General features: G+C 39.9%; 2 protein-coding genes across 2 annotated transcripts in view; one reads left to right on the forward strand and one right to left on the reverse strand.

Moving 5' to 3' along the window:
* On the forward strand, positions 1–8,489 carry usp1 (ubiquitin specific peptidase 1). The gene is given in 11 exon segments (XM_034530181.1): positions 1–290; positions 754–987; positions 1,680–1,812; positions 3,134–3,235; positions 3,463–3,632; positions 4,143–4,849; positions 5,205–5,363; positions 5,610–5,811; positions 6,370–6,808; positions 6,810–7,007; positions 7,009–8,489. Coding segments are annotated over 11 exon segments (2,571 nt in total). The 5' UTR covers positions 1–165; the 3' UTR covers positions 7,111–8,489.
* Positions 8,490–9,069: 580 nt separating this feature from the next.
* Positions 9,070–21,293, reverse strand: part of dock7 (dedicator of cytokinesis 7) — a 46,873-nt gene continuing 34,649 nt past the window's right edge. Inside the window, 22 exon segments of the mRNA XM_034530180.1 lie at positions 9,070–9,377; positions 10,113–10,158; positions 10,161–10,276; positions 10,628–10,734; positions 10,833–10,919; positions 10,921–10,977; positions 11,235–11,276; positions 11,278–11,316; positions 11,318–11,473; positions 11,584–11,673; positions 11,780–11,905; positions 14,082–14,096; positions 14,865–14,996; positions 17,030–17,173; positions 17,303–17,495; positions 17,611–17,711; positions 17,919–18,077; positions 18,727–18,879; positions 18,972–19,106; positions 19,211–19,307; positions 20,325–20,342; positions 21,052–21,148. Of these exon segments, the coding sequence (XP_034386071.1) occupies positions 9,332–9,377; positions 10,113–10,158; positions 10,161–10,276; positions 10,628–10,734; positions 10,833–10,919; positions 10,921–10,977; positions 11,235–11,276; positions 11,278–11,316; positions 11,318–11,473; positions 11,584–11,673; positions 11,780–11,905; positions 14,082–14,096; positions 14,865–14,996; positions 17,030–17,173; positions 17,303–17,495; positions 17,611–17,711; positions 17,919–18,077; positions 18,727–18,879; positions 18,972–19,106; positions 19,211–19,307; positions 20,325–20,342; positions 21,052–21,148 (2,156 nt within the window). The 3' untranslated portion in view covers positions 9,070–9,331.

Consider the following 21,293-nt stretch of genomic DNA (forward strand, 5'->3'; position numbering starts at 1 on the left):
CCTGATATATAAAATGCAACTATTTCTGGTTGTATAATTTTACAAACATACGCTAATTTACAAGCGTTACGTATACGTCTGAAATACGTTTAATACTAGGGATGACCCGTATTTGGACATTTTTGCGGGATATTTTTTGGCGTTTCACCGGCGGCATAGCTGCCTATGGGTCTTCCGGTCTTCCAGCAGGAAAAAGCGCCAACTTCTGCTGCACCGTTTGCATCGCCAAACATACTTGACTGGATACTCCGTGAAATATATTATACTTTGACCTGGAATCACTCATTTAGGTGAGCGTCCACGAGCTGTAGACACTGTAGGGATGTTCAAAGTTAGTGTTGTTTACGCGAACGCTTAAAAAAAACTGCGTGCTGCCTTTTTACTCCTTCACCACAACGTTTTGACCCAGTTTTGTCTGCAAACTGCCGTTTATATTGCGCTACTTGCTACATTATAGCCAACTAGTTAGCTAGATAACGGTTGTTAATGTAAACTGCTCTATTTAAAATGATCAATGCCAGCTAACGTTAACGTGTTTAATTGGTGGTTCAGTCGGTTGAACCAGTCCTGCCTACATTAACTGTATCTAGCGCTACTTAGTAGCTAGTTTAAGTGTAACTTAACTAACCAGTTAGCGTTAGCTAGTAAACGTTATGTAACTACAACCAAACGCAGTGCGTAGTTCACTTTCGTTCTCGTTGAACTCTGATGGCGTCCGCTGAAATTACTTTTTGTGTTTTCTTTTCTTGCCAGTGAGGTGCGCTGTTGCATCTCTGTAGAGAAAATTATCTTCCGAGGCAACATTGCCAGCATAAAGATGCCAGGTCTGCAGAGGGGAAATGTGGTGGCGGCGCTGGGGAGCCCCATCAGGAGGAGTAAACTGTCTCTGAAGTTCCTCCAGAAGAAAGACACTAAACGGGCTCTGGATTTCTCTGAACCTCAAGCAGATGAGCCCAAACCAGTTGAGCAAGTGGAGCCTGAGGAAAGGTGGGTCTCTGTCAGTGAGTGATTTATCTGGGGTCATGCAAAGTTCAAAACGCCGTTTTACCCTACTTTGTTGAGGAATAGTCTGTTCATGCTGTGTGTCTGTGTTACTCATTGCCCAAAACATGCCACGGATTAAAGATTACATTCTAACACATTTAATAGAATTTCAATCATTATTGAACTAAATTCTCAGCCTTTTTTTAGGTAAAGTTAATGTAAATGTAGACAGGGATATCTTATATTTTGGTATTTGGTTATAACTGCATATTATTTTTTTATTTAAATCATTATCTTCTGGCTCTGAGAAACAGAATATCAGATATAGGTTCTTATTTATATTATAATTTGACAGCATGGTCATAAGCCAAACAAAGATGAGAAGCCCGGAGTAAATAGTGTATGCAAGGGATGCCTTGAAACCTCAATGACCACTGAAAGTCCTTTTAACCTAGATAACCAATATGTTGAATGATATTATAATCAACAATACTTTACAAATCTCAGTTTACAAAGTTACTGAGATTAATACAAATAAGGCATGCTTGGATATGTACATGTTAAGAGTTTGTTTTAAAATAAATAAATGGAGGATAGAGATTGCAACCATATTGTCCATCTGCAAAATCAAACAAGTAACTAATAGGTTATGATGTTTCTTTTAATTTGAAACTATTTGTTTTTTCACTATTCAGCAGCTGTGATCAGGCAGTCCCATGTCCAGCCTCACCTGGCCTTCTCCTGTCATGTGAGAAGAGAGAGAGCCCGGCGCCATTTGTGGGTTTCAACAACTTGGGCAACACCTGCTATTTGAACAGTATCTTACAGGTGGGTCCTTCTCAGACTATGTATACATATATTTGTATTAAGAAGTCTCACAGCCAGAGGAAATAAGCTGTTTTTAAGTCTAGTGGTTTGGCAGCTGATACTGTATCTCTTTCCAGATTGCAGGTGAACAGGTTGTGGCTGGTGTGGGTTTTGTCTTTTAATATCATGGCAGGCTCTTCTCACCAATATCACGGATGCTTGGTAGATGGGTACCAATGATAATCTGGGTGGTTTTAAACACCCACGAGAGAGCCATCTTGTTCTGGGCCGTGCACATCCCATCGCAGTTTGTAATGTTTGCAGTCAGGATACTTTCTGTTGCTCCTCTGTGAAAGTTGACAATAACTTGGCACATAAATGTTGCCTTTTTGAAGTTTCCTCAAATACAGCCTTTATGAGCTTTCTTAACCAAGATGGAGATGTGTGAGGACCATGTCAGGTTGTTTGTGGTGCTGATTCCCAGGAACTACAAAGCTGCTAACTTGCTCCATTGATGTAGACAGGGGTGTGTGTGTGTCTTCACGTCCTTATTTTTTTTCTAAAATAAAAAATCTGTTTCTTGGTTTTACTGACATTGATGACTAGGTTTTTTCTCTGAACACCACTCTGCAAGGTTGTCCTCTATATATGAAGTCTCATTGCTGTTTGTAATCCATCCGATGGCTTCACAACAGAGTTCTCTTCTTGTTTGGGGTAGCAGTCGTGGGTGTACAGCGTGACCAGGAGGGGTCTGATCACATAGCCCCGGGGGGCTTTGGCGTTCTACACTAGAGTCGAGGAGGTGCTTGAAGTCTGTTTGTGAGGAAGTCTAATAACCAGTGGCAGAGTAAGGTACTCAAGCTCAGAGTGCTAAGTTTACCAATCAGTTTCATGGGGGACTTTGTGTTGAAGGCTGAGCTGAAAATCAATAAACATTCTGTAATTTTTCAGATGAGTGGAGTGGAGTGGAGTGGAGTGGAGTGGAGTGGAGTGGAGTGGAGTGGAGTGGAGTGGAGTGGAGTGGAGTGGAGTGGAGTGGAGTGGAGTGGAGTGGAGTGGAGTGGAGTGATTATTCCAAACAGCTCTTGTTTTTTGTTCTTTTTCTTGTTCAAGGAAGAACATACAATAGTGTTTGGACAACTAAACAACATTGAGGCAACTGGTTAGTTAATGAGCCAAGCTCTTTTGCAGTATGAGCAGGAGACTTTTTGCTGTTGTATTACTTCACTACTTGTGTTATTATTGTTTACTGCATTGACATTTAGGTATCCGCAGTCTTTAAAGTTTCATAAAAGTTTTCAGTATTTGTAAGGAAAATGTTGGTTTGATCATTTGTCTGCAGGTGCTGTACTACTGCCCAGGGGTCAGAGAAGGAGTAAAGAAACTGTACAACCTGTCTAAAAGAAAAGACAAACCAAAGGAAGAAACTGATAAAAGTGAAGAGGTTGGTGCGATAAAAACTGGATTTTTCAAATTAAATTAATTATTTTTCGAAATTTACATTTACAAACAATGGCTTTAGAAATGTATGTCATCAACATCACTAATTCAAAATCATAATGTCAGGGCTGTCTTACAACATAGTGCAGTCAATCACAACCTTCTAAGTGGAGTGACAGTTCTAAAATCTCTTTATTTGCTTAATTCTTTTGTTTGTATTTTATCTCTCAGCAGTCAGAAGTTGTCGCTGATGCTTTGCCGGCTCAAATTGAGCTCCTTGGGAGCTTCAACAGTCTTATAACTTCAGTGGAGCAGCTGCAGTCCAACTTCCTGTTAAACCCCGACAGCTTCAGTGATGGAGAACTCGCTACGCCGCCTCGAAAAATACTCCACACACTCAGGTAACCTTGGGATTCTCATCATTTTTGCTTGGATGTTTGTCCACATGATGCATTAAAATTAGTACGTTAGCTTATTTCTACACAGTGATGAGTAATGTAGGACAAAACTATGTATTCACTGTTACAGTAACAATCACAAGCAAATTGTGTTTTTGCACAACAGACAATAACATGTTCTGTTATGTCATTGTTTTGACATTTATTATAAAACACCTACAATCGCACCGCAGAGTATTTAAAATGAAAGGATGGATTGTTTTTAATGATCATAAATTAATTAAATGTATTGTCAAAATGATATAAAAAACTTAAACTGGTGTGTGAAATGACATATTTGATTTGAGCAACAGTATAAAAAACAAACAAGAATAGAAGCACATGTTCACATTCCTGAGGGTTAAACAAGCAAATGTGATATTTTGAGTAGTCTGATTTGATAAATCATTCAAATGTATATATGAATATATGTTTCCATCAGTTAACTAATTGTGGCTGCTGTGTGGGTTGCAGGCAGCTGAACCCCATGTATGAAGGCTATCTTCAGCATGATGCCCAAGAGGTGCTGCAGTGCATCCTGGGATATATCCAAGAGGCTTGTGCCACCATCAGGAAAGAGCAGGAGTTGGAGAGGGATGCCAATGAGACTGAGGTTAAACTTGAGAACAATGTCCAATTGGGATCCAGCAGATCTGCAACAGAATCCACAACTCCCTCAGAAGAGGACGGCCAAGTCAGCGGCAAGAGAAAGAGTGACACTGAAGTGGGAAATGCCAAAAAGAAGCCAAAATCTGTCAAGTCTAAGAAATCTGATGCAGAAGAGGATAATAAACCCCTCACCCGGTCCAAAAGGAAGTCCATCAGTGACATCACGATGAACAGAGACAAAGAGGATCAGGAGGCCAAGAATGAAAAGATGAAGAAACTAAATAGGGCGGAGGAGAAAGGCAGTGATGGTGAGGGGAAAGGTGACATGGCATCTAAAGAGGCAGAGGGGAAAGGAAAAAAGAAGTCTAAGCTGAGCTGGCTGAGGCCTTCTGGGAAACAACCTAGTATCTTCTCCAAGTTCCTCAGTGTGGGAAAGATCAGCTCTGTGAAGAACCAGAACAAACCAGAGCAGGAGAATGAGCTGAATGTGGAGCAAAGTCCGAATGAGAAGACCAGTGAAGAGAGATCGCCACAAAAAGACGCTGAAGTTGAGACGCCAGTGAAACTTCATGGTATGAAATGAGAAGTCATCAGGGTTTCAGACATTTGGTTATTTACTTGTCATACAAGGAAAGCTGTTTTACACCAAAGTGTGCCAATGTGGATTTAGCCAAGTTATTTTATTATATTTATCTATGGCACCTGAAAACGCTTTCCAGAGTATATTGCCTTATTGTGTTTCATAATGGGTTATTGTATTTTAAAAGCAGCTTTCAAACAACTGGAACAGAAGGTAAAATAAGAAGGGAAGACGGGAGATAACAACAGATTCTTGTTCACTGAATTTAACCTCTGCCCTGTAAAATCAGATGGCATTAGTATATATGCAACTTCAGGCATTAAATACCATATTTCTGTTCTATTCAGAGGACCTGGACCTGATGGAGCACTTGTTCCAGGGCCAACTGGTTTTGAGGACTCGCTGTCTGGAGTGTGAGAGCTTCACGGAAAGGAGAGAAGACTTCCAAGACATCAGTGTCCCAGTACTCGATGACGAACCCAGCAGCCCAGACGACCTCTCTGAGGGTAAGGACCTTTACTGCTGTCAATACGACAACTCCTTTCAAAAAGAAGTCCCGTACTATGATAGATTGATAGACGCATGGTTGTGGAGTCATTCTAAATGATGACCTTCATTACGCAAAGACACTTTTAAGGCTTTTATTGCGTTCTTTTCTACCAAATAGAAATTGAAGGCAATCTTTTGTCTTTCTTCCAGACCACAATGACACCAATATAACTCATCCTATAACTGATATCCTCTCTTTCCAGTTTCTCCTGATCCCAAACCAGGACCGAAGACTCTGAAATGGGCAATCGCTCAGTTTGCGTCAGTGGAGCGCATTGTTGGGGAGGACAAATACTTCTGTGAGACATGTCACCATTACGCGGAGGCTGAGAGAAGTCTGCTGTTTGACAAAACCCCGGAAGTCATCACCATTCACCTGAAGCGCTTCGCCGCCAACAGTTTAGAGTGAGTTGGTGAATCTTTAACACGTTCATTCCCATTTCTGTCAGTTTTCTGTCGGCTATCTTTTATTATTTTCTTCCAAAATATTATAGATTAATTATAGTAGGGCTGCAAAAACGAATGGATTACGAAAATAGTTACCGGCAGGTATCCTGTCGTCTGTCTTTTGTTTTGTGATGAATCGATGTAGCCGACGGCCCCCGAAGCTATTTTAAAACTGACACTTGATTAAAGCGGCGACATTGAAACACCACAGAACGGAAAGAAAACCGGTGGAAGGTGTTTCTGTCCATTACGTTTGTTTTTAAATAAACATGTAGTCGTGTAACTTTTTATGACTATAGTATGACTTTTTACAATTACTTTTTATATTTACTACAATGACGTTTTTTTTTTTGTTCATGAATTGCAATATTTTTTGTGACTAATACAAGGCGTCATCTGTTTACAATATGTGTAAACAAGAATACAACAGGAACAGTTTAACCTCAATTGTCCTTTTGAATCCAGTGTCATGATCCTGGTACAGATCTTATTCATCCCTGTTTCTTTTCTTTCTAGCGTGGACCCATATGCAGGTCTGTCCAAGGTCAACACTCCCTTACAAACCCCTTTGACCTTGTCTCTGGAGGAGTGGTGCACCCGGTCCTCGGCCACAAAGGGCCAACGCTATCGACTGTTTGCCGTGGTCATGCACAGTGGCGTCACCATCAGCAGCGGCCACTACACGGCCTACGTCCGCATGTCTGATCTGAAAGATGCGAAGCTGTGGGACAGAAAAGAAACGGAAGAGGAGGTGGAAACCCAAGTGAAGGATGAATGTCTGGACTATGATGATGGAGAGGTGTCTTTCAGCCTGAACGCAAGGGGACAGAGAGGTGCGAGTTTGGCGAGCAGCAAAACGGGAGGAAAGAAGTTGTCAGAGGGTGCAGTTGGACTCTTGGGTGGCCAGAGGAGTCTGACTAGTTGTGAACTCGGGAGCAACAGCAAACACTCGGAAAAAAGCAGCCAACAGTGGATCGACAGATGGATCCAAACGGAGGAAACCCATCAACAGCCAAAATGGTGAAGCGGGACAAAACAAGGAAGCTGGAGTGAGAGACTCTGCCACAGGGGAGGCCACAGAGCGGCGGGCTTTGAACAGCCTCCTTGAATATGAGGGCAAATGGCTGCTGTTTGATGACTCCGAGGTGCGTCTGTTTTGAGGAGGAAGATTTCCTGCTCTCCTGCTCTCCTGAGACGTCCTCCTCGTCAACACCGTACCTGCTGTTCTACAGAAGGATGCCCGGACCCCAAAACTGACATGGACACCAGGTTGTGCCAGGCAGACGTTTTGTAGCTAAACACCAAGACAAATTACCATTTTGTGGCCAAACACACTGCAGCTGCCACATTAGCAATCAAACTGAGACTCAGATGTTCATGAACCTATTTACGTTTTGGAAATATTTAGTCAAATGGGAATTACATCTTCTTCTTCTGGTATGTGACTTCTCGTGAACTGTCCTTTTGCGATCTGTCCTATCATTTAGGTTTTTTTTTGTTTTTTTTTTACAAATTGGAAAAGCACTTTTGAACAGAACTTTTACTATTTGAGTTTCTTTCTATGCCTTTTTTATTTTCTAAAATGTATTATTTGTATGTCAAGAGACTGTTACGGCTGTGCATGTTTGGAATAGATTACTCAACTAAAAGCCAAAACAAGAACCAAATCTTTTTCCATTTCAAAGCAATATCAAATATGCTTCATGAGGTAAGGGAACAAAACCTTTGCCTACTGCCAAGAAAGTTTTGCAACTGATGCCTTTTTCTTCTTCTAAAGACTGACATGTAAGTCATCTATGTAATAACCTTTTACACTGGCATATTTTTACATTGATAAAAACACACTCATGTTTATCTAATATATACCAAGCTTATACCTGGTTCTCGTTAATACTCAAGTTATTGCAGGGTGCAAATTCAGAGTAAAGATATTTAATATGTATATTTCTTTAATCCGCTATCGTTCCTATTTAAAAATAGTTCAGAGAAGGAAAGGTCAAATGCCCGCTCAGTGAGACTGAATGCATTTGACCTGCCTTGTTTTCAAGAAGTATTTTTGGGCCAAACAAATAAACATTGCACAATTGAGCCATAATAAGACAAGAATTAAGAGTGCACAGGAACAGATGTGAGACCAACGCATGTAAAAGTGTAGATTTGATTGCTTGTTATCTTATATGTCCAATGTTGGAAGTTTGTAATACTTGTGTTTACAATAGCCAAAATGAACAAAATGTGTTGACTTTGTAATTGAATAAACCTCCTCCATCAATGGCAGGCTCGTTTAAAACTAGCATGTCGAACACAATCATTCCAAACAAGAAAATGTAAAGTTATCACAAAAGGATTTTGCTCTCAGAATGTGTGCCTGTGAACACACAAATAATCATGTTACTATTGTTTTTGTGTACTTGATAGATATATTTGTTTAAAAAATATGATTGTGTTAAAATACTGAGTGACAGTCTCAGGTTCCACAGCGTCAGTGTTTATAAATCCAATCAGGGTTTCGGGGATTGAGTTAGTTTATTTAGTTTAGTGATTAATACCCATTATGGACCATATGCCGTGTTGTACAGCTGTAATTATATTCATGTTGGCAGGTCAATTCTAAAGCAATAAGTTTATTTCCTTCATCTGGCGATACTCATTCACACCCATTCACAACTGATTTATCTCCATAAACTTAATCCTACATCAACACACAAATATGAATATACACCAAATGGAACATTAAAATATTTATTTAGTAAAATATTTTAAATAAACAACTACATAAAATAATACAAGGATGTTCAAAGTACCTAACTTTAAAACTTCTTTCAAATAATGTTAAAGCATGATAAATAATGGTACCACTTTTTAGCATTTTTCCCATCAATTGAATACCGTTTACTTGTAAAATGCATTGCTACACCATCAAAAAAAGTGCACACATGAAATTGAATAGATTTCTGGCGGTACGTCGTTAGACACCTGACTTTTAAAATGGCACCTTCTCTGCAGACACTTGTCAAAGATCAGCAGCAGGAAGGTGTTTTTTGGCACTTTAATTAACCAATAAAGGGATCTCAAAGCATTCTTTGTATTCAGTGGCTCATTAGTGTACATCCAGTAGATTCTGTTGGGTTCAAAAGTTGGAGGCTGACATATTTGTAGTAGTAGCATAAGGACATATAAAGACGTGTCCCCTTATGTGACAAATGGCCAGCAAAGAAAGATTCTAAATGCCGAGGCATCTCTTTAATCTTTAAGATCTACTTGAATGTCCCTCTGATTGTGTAACAGTTTGGATGTAAACAAATTAAGACACTGGAATGACGTACCAAGCTGCAATACTTTTAGCCTTTCTTTTGACATGCTATCTGAAAAACTGACCGACCTTCAAAAGACTCCTATTTACAATCGAGAATAAATTAATATTGCAATTTGTGGTGTGTGTGTGTTTATGTTTGTGCGCCTGTATTCTTCTTTATCTTCAAAGGTCAAGCTTGCGAAGACTCATTCGGCTGAAGGAATCTCTGGAAACAAGAAGAACAAAAAGAAGATGTTTTCATTTTCATTGACCAGGAAGTGCTTTGGGGGTTAACTGGATTTTAGCAACATGGAGGCTGGTTAATCTGCCGTTTCTTTTCGCATTTTTAAAGCTGGTGATCTTTGTGAGAATAGCAAGACTGTAAAGCTAAAAAATAACACAAAGACAGGAAACGGAAAGATAAGGATCACAAAACGTAGTCTGAAAGTCCCAAGCTAACCTTGTCAAGCTGTCCGTTTGCTGCATGATTATTGAAGAAGCAAAAACAAACTCATTTAACTTCAACATCCAAAACCTATCGCAGGGTCTACGCAGGAATCCATGAAGTTGAAATTAATTCCATACATTTAAGGAAGTCATCGCAACTTGACTTCTAATCCGTTACATCAGCGAAACACTTCAACTTACATGTGCTGTCGATTGATTGTAAGATAGAACCACCACTGTGATAACATATATAAATAATTTGTATTTTCAGTGAGTCAGAAGACCTGCATGCTGTTAAGGGCTGGAGGTCACACCCCCACAAGAAGGAAACAGCAAACACAGGCAGAGAAAACACACACCACCACACACTTCTCTTGGTTATTGAGAGGGATTACTTTGAGTCCCATACATTGTTGTTTTAGGAAATTCTTGCATATTGTACCTTGGGAGGGCGCTATCGTAGCTAAATGGATTGATCAACTGAATCGTCTCCATTCGCACACAGAAACAGCCTACCTGTGAGTTGACCTGAAGCACAGGTTTATAAAGCTGGGGGATCTTCTGTTGATGAGGGGCTGCAGCGCCTCCTTCAGCCGGTGATAGTTCCTCTCCAGCTCCCTCTGGTACTCTTTCTGGTCTGGACCAATCAGGCTCTTGTTCTTACGCAGGGCATCTTCACACCTTTGGCAGACAACATGTACAAGCTTTGTCTTGCTACACTTGTAGATGGAGATGATGGAGAATCTTTGCCTTGCTCCTTTTTTTCGTAGCAAGGCTTATGACGGCATACTGGCCATGTTAATTAAGGCTGAACTATAAATGGAGTTAAACGTTCACTTTTCAGCAAACGGGCAAAAAACTGTTCTTAAATTAGCCATTAAGTGCTGTGTTTTTGAACCCATGAAACCATATCAACAGCAGCTTTTTAACACTAGTTTTGATCAGATAGTTTTATCATTTTGTGTTAAATCCACAGTTGGCAAAGTCTCTGGGACGTGTGGCGCCTGTGGATTCATCCTTCACAGTCCATACCTCTTTGTGAAGTCTTTGAAGCAGAGCCGTAGCTTATTGTGGTGTCTATACAGCTTTGGGTCACTGGGAATCTCTGACAGGAACACCTGAGCCACCTCCAAAGGACCCTGAGGAAAACAGACGTGACTCTTCCTCCACAACTCTACTTATGCTAATGAATTCCTCGCATAACACTTTTTTTAATGTGACGTCTTAAAAACATTACCTGGTTGACAGTTGTGCCCACTGATCCCTGGAGGACCATCTGCAGCATCTTTGCATCAGCAGGGTCCTGGTGGGTGGCAAAGGCCAAGCTCCTGAGTCTTCTTCTGCATGTCTTCTATCGCCACCTCGATGGGTGTGGATATGATCTGGAAAGTGATGGATACAAGCTGCTTCAAGAGTTGGATAACACTTTTCCTTTTACAATCGCTTAATTTTCTGAATATCATCCTCCCACAGCTGGAGATAAGATACTGTATGTTGCTTAGCAAAAATGTATAAAAATGCAAATCTTTACTAATGATTTGGTTGGATGTCTGAAGAAGAAATGAAGACAAACTAAAACGGGGACATAAAGAAAAGCGTCAGCAGGTGGGTTGCTTCCTGTGGACGGGTGTTCACCCACCTCCTCTTTGTGGATGATGTTGATGCGTGTCTTGATGTAAGGGGAACGCGTGGGACGTGGTGAGGATGGTCTTGCGTTTGAAACTGTTCGTGCAGGTCGCCGTGGGCACGCCCATCCAGAGTGAAAGGGGTGCAGTAGACGAAACGTCGCAAATTGTAGTTCTTGTCAAAGTAAGTGATGCGGTCCTTCATCTCGTACGTGTCGAAGTACGGCTCCACATATGTGATCTGGATGAATGCCTACAGAAATTCACAACATTTTTTGGTTGGGTTAAGGTTTTAGGTCGTGTTCCCTCTGTTGAAGATGGATTCTCAGACTAACATCAATGTACATTGTGCCCAACACCAACCTTATTAGGGTCCAACTTGCACTTGTCCACTGGGTTAGAGTCCTTAATGACTTCTACCTGGTCCTCTCCAAATCGCTCTCCATAGAAACCCTGAGAAGAAAATTCTTTAGTTCTTACTAAAAGCACACATGGCCAGGAAAAAATTTAAAAATGGTGGTATTACAGGAGAATCTAGAGGCCTCATGGTGGAATTTACCTCTAGCCTGTGAGAAATCTCCGCCAGCTTCGTGATGGCGGGCTCTTTGTACACAAACTCCTGCTCGTCTAAGTCGCCAAACTTTGGACCGTAAATTCCAACTCTGAAGTACGTACCAAACATCCTCTTTCCAGCCTGCGATCAGAGGGAGAGAAATGTTAATGCTGAGCAGGAATAGAAATGAAATTCATATAAGAACGTGTTTATTCCACTCCAGATTGTCAAAATAAAACCAATCTTTTTAAATTGTCCAAATCAGTTAGAATGAGATACATTGTTTACAGAGTGCAAACACCTTGCTGGAGCTTAGACGTGTGTGTTTGAATGCTTTTTCTATGGATGTGAAGATATGGATGTATCAGATAGGAAGCAACCACACATCAACCACACATTATCATCCACACATTTAGTTAATAGAAACCGCAGTCACACAGTAATAAGCAGGTGTGACATATTAGCATTCGCTGAATAAATTCCAGGTTTATAGGATTGTTTTGACAGCTTTTCCACCTCTACAATGGTAAAGTACACAGAGGACAGGCAGGTCCCTGGTTTTCACGTCAGGGTCACAGGCAGAGGGCGAAACATCAGGAAAAAAAATAACGATTCTAAAACAAGCATTAACCAGCCAGCAGAATACTCTAAGTCGAACAGATACTACTAAACAGGAATATCATTTAATACATTGAAATCAACTTGATTTTGCCAAGCATGTACGTACATTATGTTCTATGACTGCGTTTTGCCTGCTTTGAGAAAAGTAGGCCAAGCTAAAAGCAAGAGAGAAGTACGCTACGAAAGGAGCTCGAGTCATGAGCAGTGACAGGAAACACAAGAAACCCTGAGAAAACAAGAGCAACTACTTCAACCGGATGCCTGAACTCAACCCACGAGGTGATATTTTAGGAAGAACAGACGTACTAGTGACGAAAAACATTGCCATGAAATCCTGAAACTCTCAGAAAACACAGCAGGACTGATACATATGTACAGGTGGGGAGTGTACGAGTGTGTACAACATAAGAAAGGGAGACGCTGTGGACAAGTTGCACAGGTTGGCATGTTACTCCAGTAAAAGATCTTTTAAAAAAAACCTCTTGGTAACTGCAAACCTGGGGCAAAATCTTATAAATCCATCATACCGTATTTGTACAAACTGCTCGTTCAAAAATAACATAAAACATTAAAGGCCCCGAAAACTAAGGAACTTACCACAAGACACAATTAAGTAAAGTGGGAAGGAAGGGTCGGCAACCAGGGAAATCAAAAAGGAGAAAACAGAACACATTTTAATGAGGATTGGCTTCCTCCAGAGAACACACACAGTAGATAAATATCTCTATTGATTTGTTTTTAAAGAACATAAAGTCATTGCGGAGGATCCAGAACATGCAGACAGTTATGACAAAAAGTAGAAAAACAAAGTGAGAAAAAAACAGATCCACAACTGCCAGAAACACAACATGCACTCTCAGTGCATTACCAAAAGGAACACGAGTGCTCCTTCATGCAACAAACCATGAGAACTCAGGAGGTTAATACTGTTAACAAAAGAACTGAATGGATGAAACAATATCAGGGGTCGATTTTGTTTGAACTATTAAAAGAAAGGGCAAGAATAAGACTAAATCAAATAAAAAATAAAAAGGGATAAATCAAGTAATCCTGAGATTACTGTGAGTTCCTGAAACCTGACTGCCTCGGGAATTTGGTCCCAGCTTCGACCCAATGCAAGTCTGCAACACCTTGTGTTTTAAAAGGCTCATTTAATGGCGTGTGTAAACAATGGCCAATGGCTAGAACAGGGGAGCTAACAGATACCCTTCGCGTGAAAACAGTGCACTGAAATCGAGCCCTGTGGTTGAAGATGAGATGGAGGTGAAAGTGCGACAGCAGCCGCCAGCGAGCGCGTTCTGACTGACGCACCAGCAGGCAGACAAGAAGATGAAGGCAGGAAGAGTGCGGATTTGTGCAGGTGATGCATTCACTGAGACCGAGTGGCACTGTGTGGCTCCCATGCACAGCCTGCCAACACGGTCACGTTGTAAGAGCACGCTTCTCTTGCACAGGAAGAGGAGGGAGGAGAGAAGGAATCGAGGGTGTTGCTGCCGGTGTCCCCAGCGAGGGGGGGGGGTGGGACATTGTCTGCAGATGTTAATGAGGTTGGCTGTGTGTGACGAAGCAAAGAGAGCAACAGAATGCCCACGGCTAGCAAATAAAGAGATGAGAGTAAACAAAAACAACAACACGAAAAGATAAACAACATGAGCAGGGCCAAGCAGGAACTTGTTTAGCCACCTACCTCCCAGCCAGTACTCTGTGTGACAAAGAGAATACAGGACACGTAAACGACCGCACAGAACAGTGTGGCATTCGCACACACACTTGATGTTACAGCAAGAAGATTGGACTCTTTGAAACTAATCCAGGTTACGAGAACGACTGATCTCTGACGGGCAGAAAATGATCCTTGATTCATTGTATAAGGATATGGTTTCATTGTGTCTGTAACCCACAACTTGCTCGTAACTTGACATCCTGATTATGAGTCACACAACTGGCCTTTAAGGAAAAAAAAACCACAAGTCTCTTCCCACGCCTCATGCATCCTGTTTCCTACATTACGAGCATGCACAATCTTCCACAGAGTATATCTAAATAAACACACAAACTGGAAATAAAATGCCAAAATAACAAATCCATGCAAAGCTGTGTTTGTGTGAAGGCTAGGCAACATGACTATATTTCCAACTGGTTTTCCAGTTGTGTTTGGCGGTGCCATTGCCTTATTTGTTTAAAGAACGTGACGTGTTCTGAGGGAACGAAGATGAAAAACTTTGCTCCTTGTGGCTCGACTTTGGTTTTGTCCCATTTCTCTATCATAGAATCCTGCTGGAAGAAACGCACCAACTAGGTGATGAACGTGCACCTGTGCAAAACATTCATGTGACTGTGTCAGTAAGGTTTTGGGTTGTTCCTGTTGAGTTCTTATTCAGTTTCAGCTTCACACTTCAAACTGCTGGATTCTGGTGTGGCAGAGGAGATCTACTTTGTGTACGTGTGTGGCGTATGTATGTGTGTTTACCTGATGCACAATTTTGCCAAAGGCTTCCTGTAGTTTACCATGAATGGTGGCTAGCTTCTTTGCATCCCTGTTGGCTTCATGGACAGGAATCAGTACCTTGTACACTTCGTTTACCGCCTCATACATGCCTGCCTGGAAGGGAGACCGACACAAATGTTAGTATGTATGTATGTATGTATGTATGTTAGTATGTTAGTATGTATGTATGTATGTATGTATGTTAGTATGTATGTACGTATGTATGTAAGTATGTTAGTATGTATGTATGTTAGTATGTATGTATGTTAGTATGTATGTATGTATGTATGTATGTATGTATGTATATATGTATGTATGTATGTTAGTATGTATGTATGTATGCATGCATGTATGTATGTTAGTATGTAAGAATGTATGTATGTTAGTATGTATGTATGCATGTATGTTAGTATGTATGTATGTTAGTATCTATGTAAGTATGTATGTTAGTATGTGTGTATGTTATTATGTATGTATGTTAGTATGTATGTATGTATGTTAGTATGTAAGAATGTATGTATGTTAGTATGTATGTATGTTAGTATGTAAGAATGTATGTATGTTAGTATGTATGTATGTATGTAAGTATGTTAGTATGTATGTTAGTATGTATGTATGTATGCATGCATGTATGTATGTATGTTAGTATGTATGTATGTTAGTATGTATGTAAGAATGTATGTATGTTAGTATGTATGTATGCATGTATGTTAGTATGTAAGAATGTATGTATGTTAGTATGTATGTATGTATGCATGTTAGTATGCATGTATGGTGGTAGTATGTATGCATGTATGTATGTATGTATGTATGTAAGTATGTATGTATGTTAGTATGTATGTATGTATGTATGTTAGTATGTATGTAAGTATGTATGTATGTTAGTATGTATGTAAGTATGTATGTTAGTATGTATGTTAGTATGTATGTAAGTATGTATGTTAGTATGTATGTTAGTATGTATGTATGTATGTTAGTATGTATGTATGTATGTTAGTATGTAAGTATGTATGTATGTTAGTATGCATGTTAGTATGCATGTATGTATGTAAGTAAGTATGTATGTAAGTATGTTAGTATGTATGTAAGTATGTATGTAAGTATGTATGTTAGTATGTATGTATGTTAGTATGTATGTATGTATGTTGGTATGTATGTAAGTATGTATGTATGTATGTATGTATGTTAGTATGTATGTATGTATGTTAGTATGCATGTGTGGCACCCTGGAAATGTATGTATGTTAGTATGTATGTAAGCCTGTATGTAAGTATGTATGTATGTTAGTATGTATGTATGTATGTAAATATGTATGTATGTTAGTATGTATGTATGTATGTTAGTATGTATGTATGTTAGTATGTATGTATGTTAGCATGTATGTAAGTATGTATGTATGTATGTAAATATGTATGTATGTTAGTATGTATGTATGTTAGTATGTATGTATGCATGTATGTTAGTATGTAAGAATGTATGTATGTAAGAATGTATGTTAGTATGTATGTAAGTATATATGTTATTATGTATGTATGTTAGTATGTATGTATGTTAGTATGTATGTTAATATGTATGTATGTTGGTATGTATGTAAGTATGTATGTTAGTATGTATGCATGTATGTATGTATGTTAGTATGTATGTTAGTATGTATGTAAGTATGTATGTTATTATGTATGTTGGTATGTATGTAAGTATGTTAGTATGTATGCATGTATGTATGTATGTATGTTAGTATGTATGCATTTATGTATGTTAGTATGTAAGTATGTATGTATGTATGTTAGTATGTATGTAAGTATGTATGTATGTTAGTATGTATGCATGTATGTATGTATGTTAGTATGTATGTATGTTATTATGTATGTATGTATGTTAGTACAGTCACTCATTCAAAAATACAACACCTCAGCTTAAACTTATAGATTTTCATTTGACTTAAAAAGCCAGAATTAGGGCCACCTGTGACTACAGACTTACAATACTCTTTGTTTACAGGTCTACTGATGAGAAGAGTTAGAATGAATAAATACAATCACTCAAAGTGACATTAGTTCATTTGTTTGGTAAAAGAAAAAGAAAGCCGGTTGCTTCAGAATCCCAGACTACATCCTCAGCATCAACATCCATCCTCCTCCACTTCTCACCATGGAGAAAGAGGCAGCAGCCTGCTCCAGGAGTCCCACAAGGCCGATCTCGGTGAAGTATTTCCCAGAGCAAATGCCCTCCTCATCTGGCGACACCACATCATCAGAGACTGCAGATTCCTCCAGCACGTTGGAGGAAATATTCTGGAGCACACGTGTACGTGTACACATGAAGAAATACAAGAACAATAGAGGCACACACACGCATATCAGCAGACATTTCTATTGCCAGGCATGTGAACACACATTACATGTAGCCAGTGCTCTCCTCACCTGGAAGGTAACACAGCCCACAGGCAGATACTTGCGGTCCTCCAGCATGCTCAGGTATTCTGCGACCAGAGCAGCACTGTGCACCAGACACTGAGCGGCCTCAGCATGGTTGTTCCTCTCCGAGTGTTTTCCAGCCATGTTCTGAAGCCACGTCAGCCGCAGGTCTGGTGACGTCTGGTAACCCTTTGCAATCCTGGAGACACACACCCATGAATGCATAGAAACAACTTGGTGACAATGATCACAGTGCAGAAATGCATTTGTAGGTGATGGAAAGGCGTTTGCTTGAGTGTGTGTGTATTCTGTACCTGTACATGAGATCTATCAGCATCTCAGGATCTTCCTGGTGCTCCTTCATCTTGACTGTGTCGGACAGGATCATGTGCAGGTTAAACACAAGGTCCTGGACCTGAAAAGTAAAAGAGAAAAAAAAAGAATGAAGACCTCGAGTTACTGCTAGCTCGAACTTTTATCTCACAGAAATCAAGGTGCAGTGGAGAACACAAGTAAAAATCAGTCAATTCAGTAAGTAAAATCAATCATCAAGTCAGTCAGTCAACAGTGCTCGAACACTGAGATGGAAGACAACTAAAGCATTTGATGGCTAACTCTGTACCTGGTCTGGGAACGTAGTCTCCCTCAGCTCCAGATCCTCCTCTCCATAGGTAAGGATGGTCTTCAGAGAGCGACGCAAAAACTCCTCGTTAAAATTCTGAGACGTTCCCACCAGCGAAGAAAGAGACATGGTCACTTGCATCTTCACTCTTGCAAAGTTCTGAAAGCACAACCACGAAGAGAAGAAAGGTTGTCAAGGCTTTGAAAGGTGTCTGAAAGTCTGCCTGTGCTATAACGAAAGGAAATGATGCGCTCACATGTAAATGGGCCTTAAATAGATTGGCTGATTGCAATGTTTGGTTTTGTACTAAATTGGGGGATGTAAAGTGAATGAAAAATAAAGGAATAAACCAATAGAGAACATAGCTAATAAATGGCGAACCAGAAGTAAAAATAATTCCTCATAATAACAAATTGAATCATTAGAAGAGCAATCTGAGAGCGCAGACCTCTGTTAAGGCCGTGACCTATCTTATTATTATATAATTATAATTCCGACCCGCTCTTACATTTTATGGGTTATTCTTTTGCCAAACAAACCGAACCGTAAACATACCATTCTTGGTGGAGGTAATAATAGCAGATAATTATGAACAACCTGACAACATTTAAAATTCAATTAGAGGTCATTTATTGAGGCAATTGTGCTACAGGCAATGGTATGTTCAACCTTTACTATTGACAAATAGTAGAAAAGCTACGCTCCAAAAGGTCTTTAACCTCATCATCCCAGGTTCATGAACAAATGTTGCTATGAAACGGACAACACGCCATTTTAAGGTCCAACTCTTACATTTTTCAGTACTTACGTTGCCGATCTCAAAGTTTTGCCTCATGAGGAGGTAGAGGGAGGCGCTGGCGTGGGCCCTGATGGTACTTATGCTGCTGCTGCAGCTCCTTAGCAATCGCAAACACAGGTCAGCACACTGCTCCGTTTCCTCCTCGAACAGCAGTTCAGGAAACTACACAACAGAGAGAAATATACACAAATTGAGGCAATACAAGTATTAAGTCCTGGAAGAAATTGCAAGAATAACAAGTCAAGGAGAGATACCTTCGACACCAGCGCCCTCTGTGTGGCAAAACAATGCTGGAGGTAGAGGGCGCTCTGGTTGCAGGCCATGCTGTGGAGCAACACCTTCAGCACCCCACCCAGGACACTCTCCTTGGACTCTGTCACAGATACCGTCTGAAGGGAGAGTGAAACATATGCAATTGTAATAGGAGCATGTGTGGGTTTATGTTATGGTATTCTGCATGGGCAAATCAAGAAAGTCCTGGTCACTTGCATACCTGTACAATGATCTCCAAAGTATCAAGAATAATAACGTTGGCCTCTGTCGCAAGGTTACCATCAATGAGTGCTTCATGTTCCAACTCAGCTCTGGTCCTGCAACCAAGAAACCAGAAAATACCATCACAAACCGATTAACAACTCCAAAATTGCGATGCTGATGATGTTCAATCTTGAAAGTTGCATAAGCTTCCAATCACCACATTAGTCATGAACAATGTAGGAATCTGAGTGGAGGAAAAAGGTATGTGCTGTATATAATATATATGATATCTTCGTACAACAACAGCCCGACGTTGATAAAGAAATTGTGTCTATCTGTAATTAAATAAATGTTGCACTGCAAGATATCTTTTAACCTCAAACACAGACCTCAAACTATTGAAATGATTAATGATTAATAATTAAGCATTATGCCTGCTGACCGTGTAGACAGCTAGTTCAAACCTACAACTTATATAAGGAGGCTTCAACATTAAAGAAGAACAGCCTAGTAATCCATTCCTGGTCTATGGGTAGAACACTAGGGCTAAATGTTGTATATGTACGTGTTTGAGTATGAAACTATAACAGGACTGGCTTTTAGTAGTTATGAATCTCACTAAACAAAGAATCTATGACAAACAAGAGCTGTTGCTATGTTTGCAGCAACAACCAGGGAGACACATGAGTCAGAACCCCCAAACAAGAAGCACACTGGTTAAAAAGCAAAAAGACCCACTGCAACCAATACCAACCCTGAGACAGACACTGTTACCAGGACAGCGGGAATTATGGGATGGGAGGGGGGGTTCAATGGTCAGAACCAGAAACATGGGGTCTCTGTTGGTGCATTCATGTGCATGTATGAAGTTAGGGAGTCAGAATTTAGAAAAAATGTATCACAACATGGGTGCATCAGTGACTAGAATAATTACTGTGGTTCACCCAAAACCAAATTAATTAAGAAATCAAGACATGTTTTTAGCCAAGTTAATCAGGAGGAAATCTCATCAAATTAATCCTGTGTCCATGGCAACCAGCTGCCCACAAGCATGTGAATACACCAGAAATGAGGAACTAAAGCAGAAGGGAATTCAAAAGAGCACACGGCAAAGGTGGACCATACAATACCTGATTGATCTGTGACTCCTACATAAACACACAGCAATGTGAGAGAACAAATGGAAATTAAGAAAAAACAAAAGGCTGGAGCTGAATTTACAAGAACAAAGATCTAATTTCAAACCCCAAAAAAAGCTAAGCATTGTATCTTTTGTCATCATTTGACAAAATAAATGACATAAGATACAAAACTGTAGCTTTTGACTGCACAGATATCTGCAGTTGCTGGGCAAACATGAACATTATTTTGGTAATCATATTTAAATAAGTCTGATTCTGTTCCAATGGAAATCTGTATGGAAAATGAAAAAACATATGGAAACTTGTGAAAAATGGAATTGATCTCAAATCTCATGATAGAGAGATTTGGCTTGTTGATGGTTTGTATATATTACTAGATGGACTGTAGCATTAATATCCTGATAAAGAGGATACAAGGATGATCATTTTAAATCTTTTATTTCAGTGTATGCTTCTAAATGACAGATTATACTTGAGGGGAAAAGCACAGCTGAAGTGGGGATGGGCATTTTCATAACATGTATGGATGTTGTATACTTCTTTTGTGTACTCTATTTTGTGTGTGTGTGTGTGTGTGCCTTCAGAAAACAATTTTTTTTTTTTAAAACACAGTTTAGTTAATAATCAGCTCTGGTGTCTTGGGAGTATCTTTGAAGTTTTTCTTTGACATAAAGTAAGAATTTGAGTAGTGGATTAAATATTAGAAGGAGCGTACTTGTCCATCTTTTCACTGTTTTGTCTCCAGTGGGTCATGTCCTTCCTCCATCGAAGGTTCTCCTGACTGCCAAAAGCACTGCCAGATGGACTCCGCTCTAAATGGTGGGGAAGGATTGTTTACTTTTTTTATTAGTGGTGAAAACAGGTTATGTGTGTACACAGAGAAATGTGACCGACTTTGGCTGAATGTCTGTAGTTCGATCTACAATACAAATAAAGTGGTGAGTGGAGAGCAGGGTA

This window comes from Cyclopterus lumpus, chromosome 4 (assembly GCF_009769545.1).
Source record: "Cyclopterus lumpus isolate fCycLum1 chromosome 4, fCycLum1.pri, whole genome shotgun sequence".
In the NCBI taxonomy this organism is placed as follows: domain Eukaryota; kingdom Metazoa; phylum Chordata; class Actinopteri; order Perciformes; family Cyclopteridae; genus Cyclopterus; species Cyclopterus lumpus.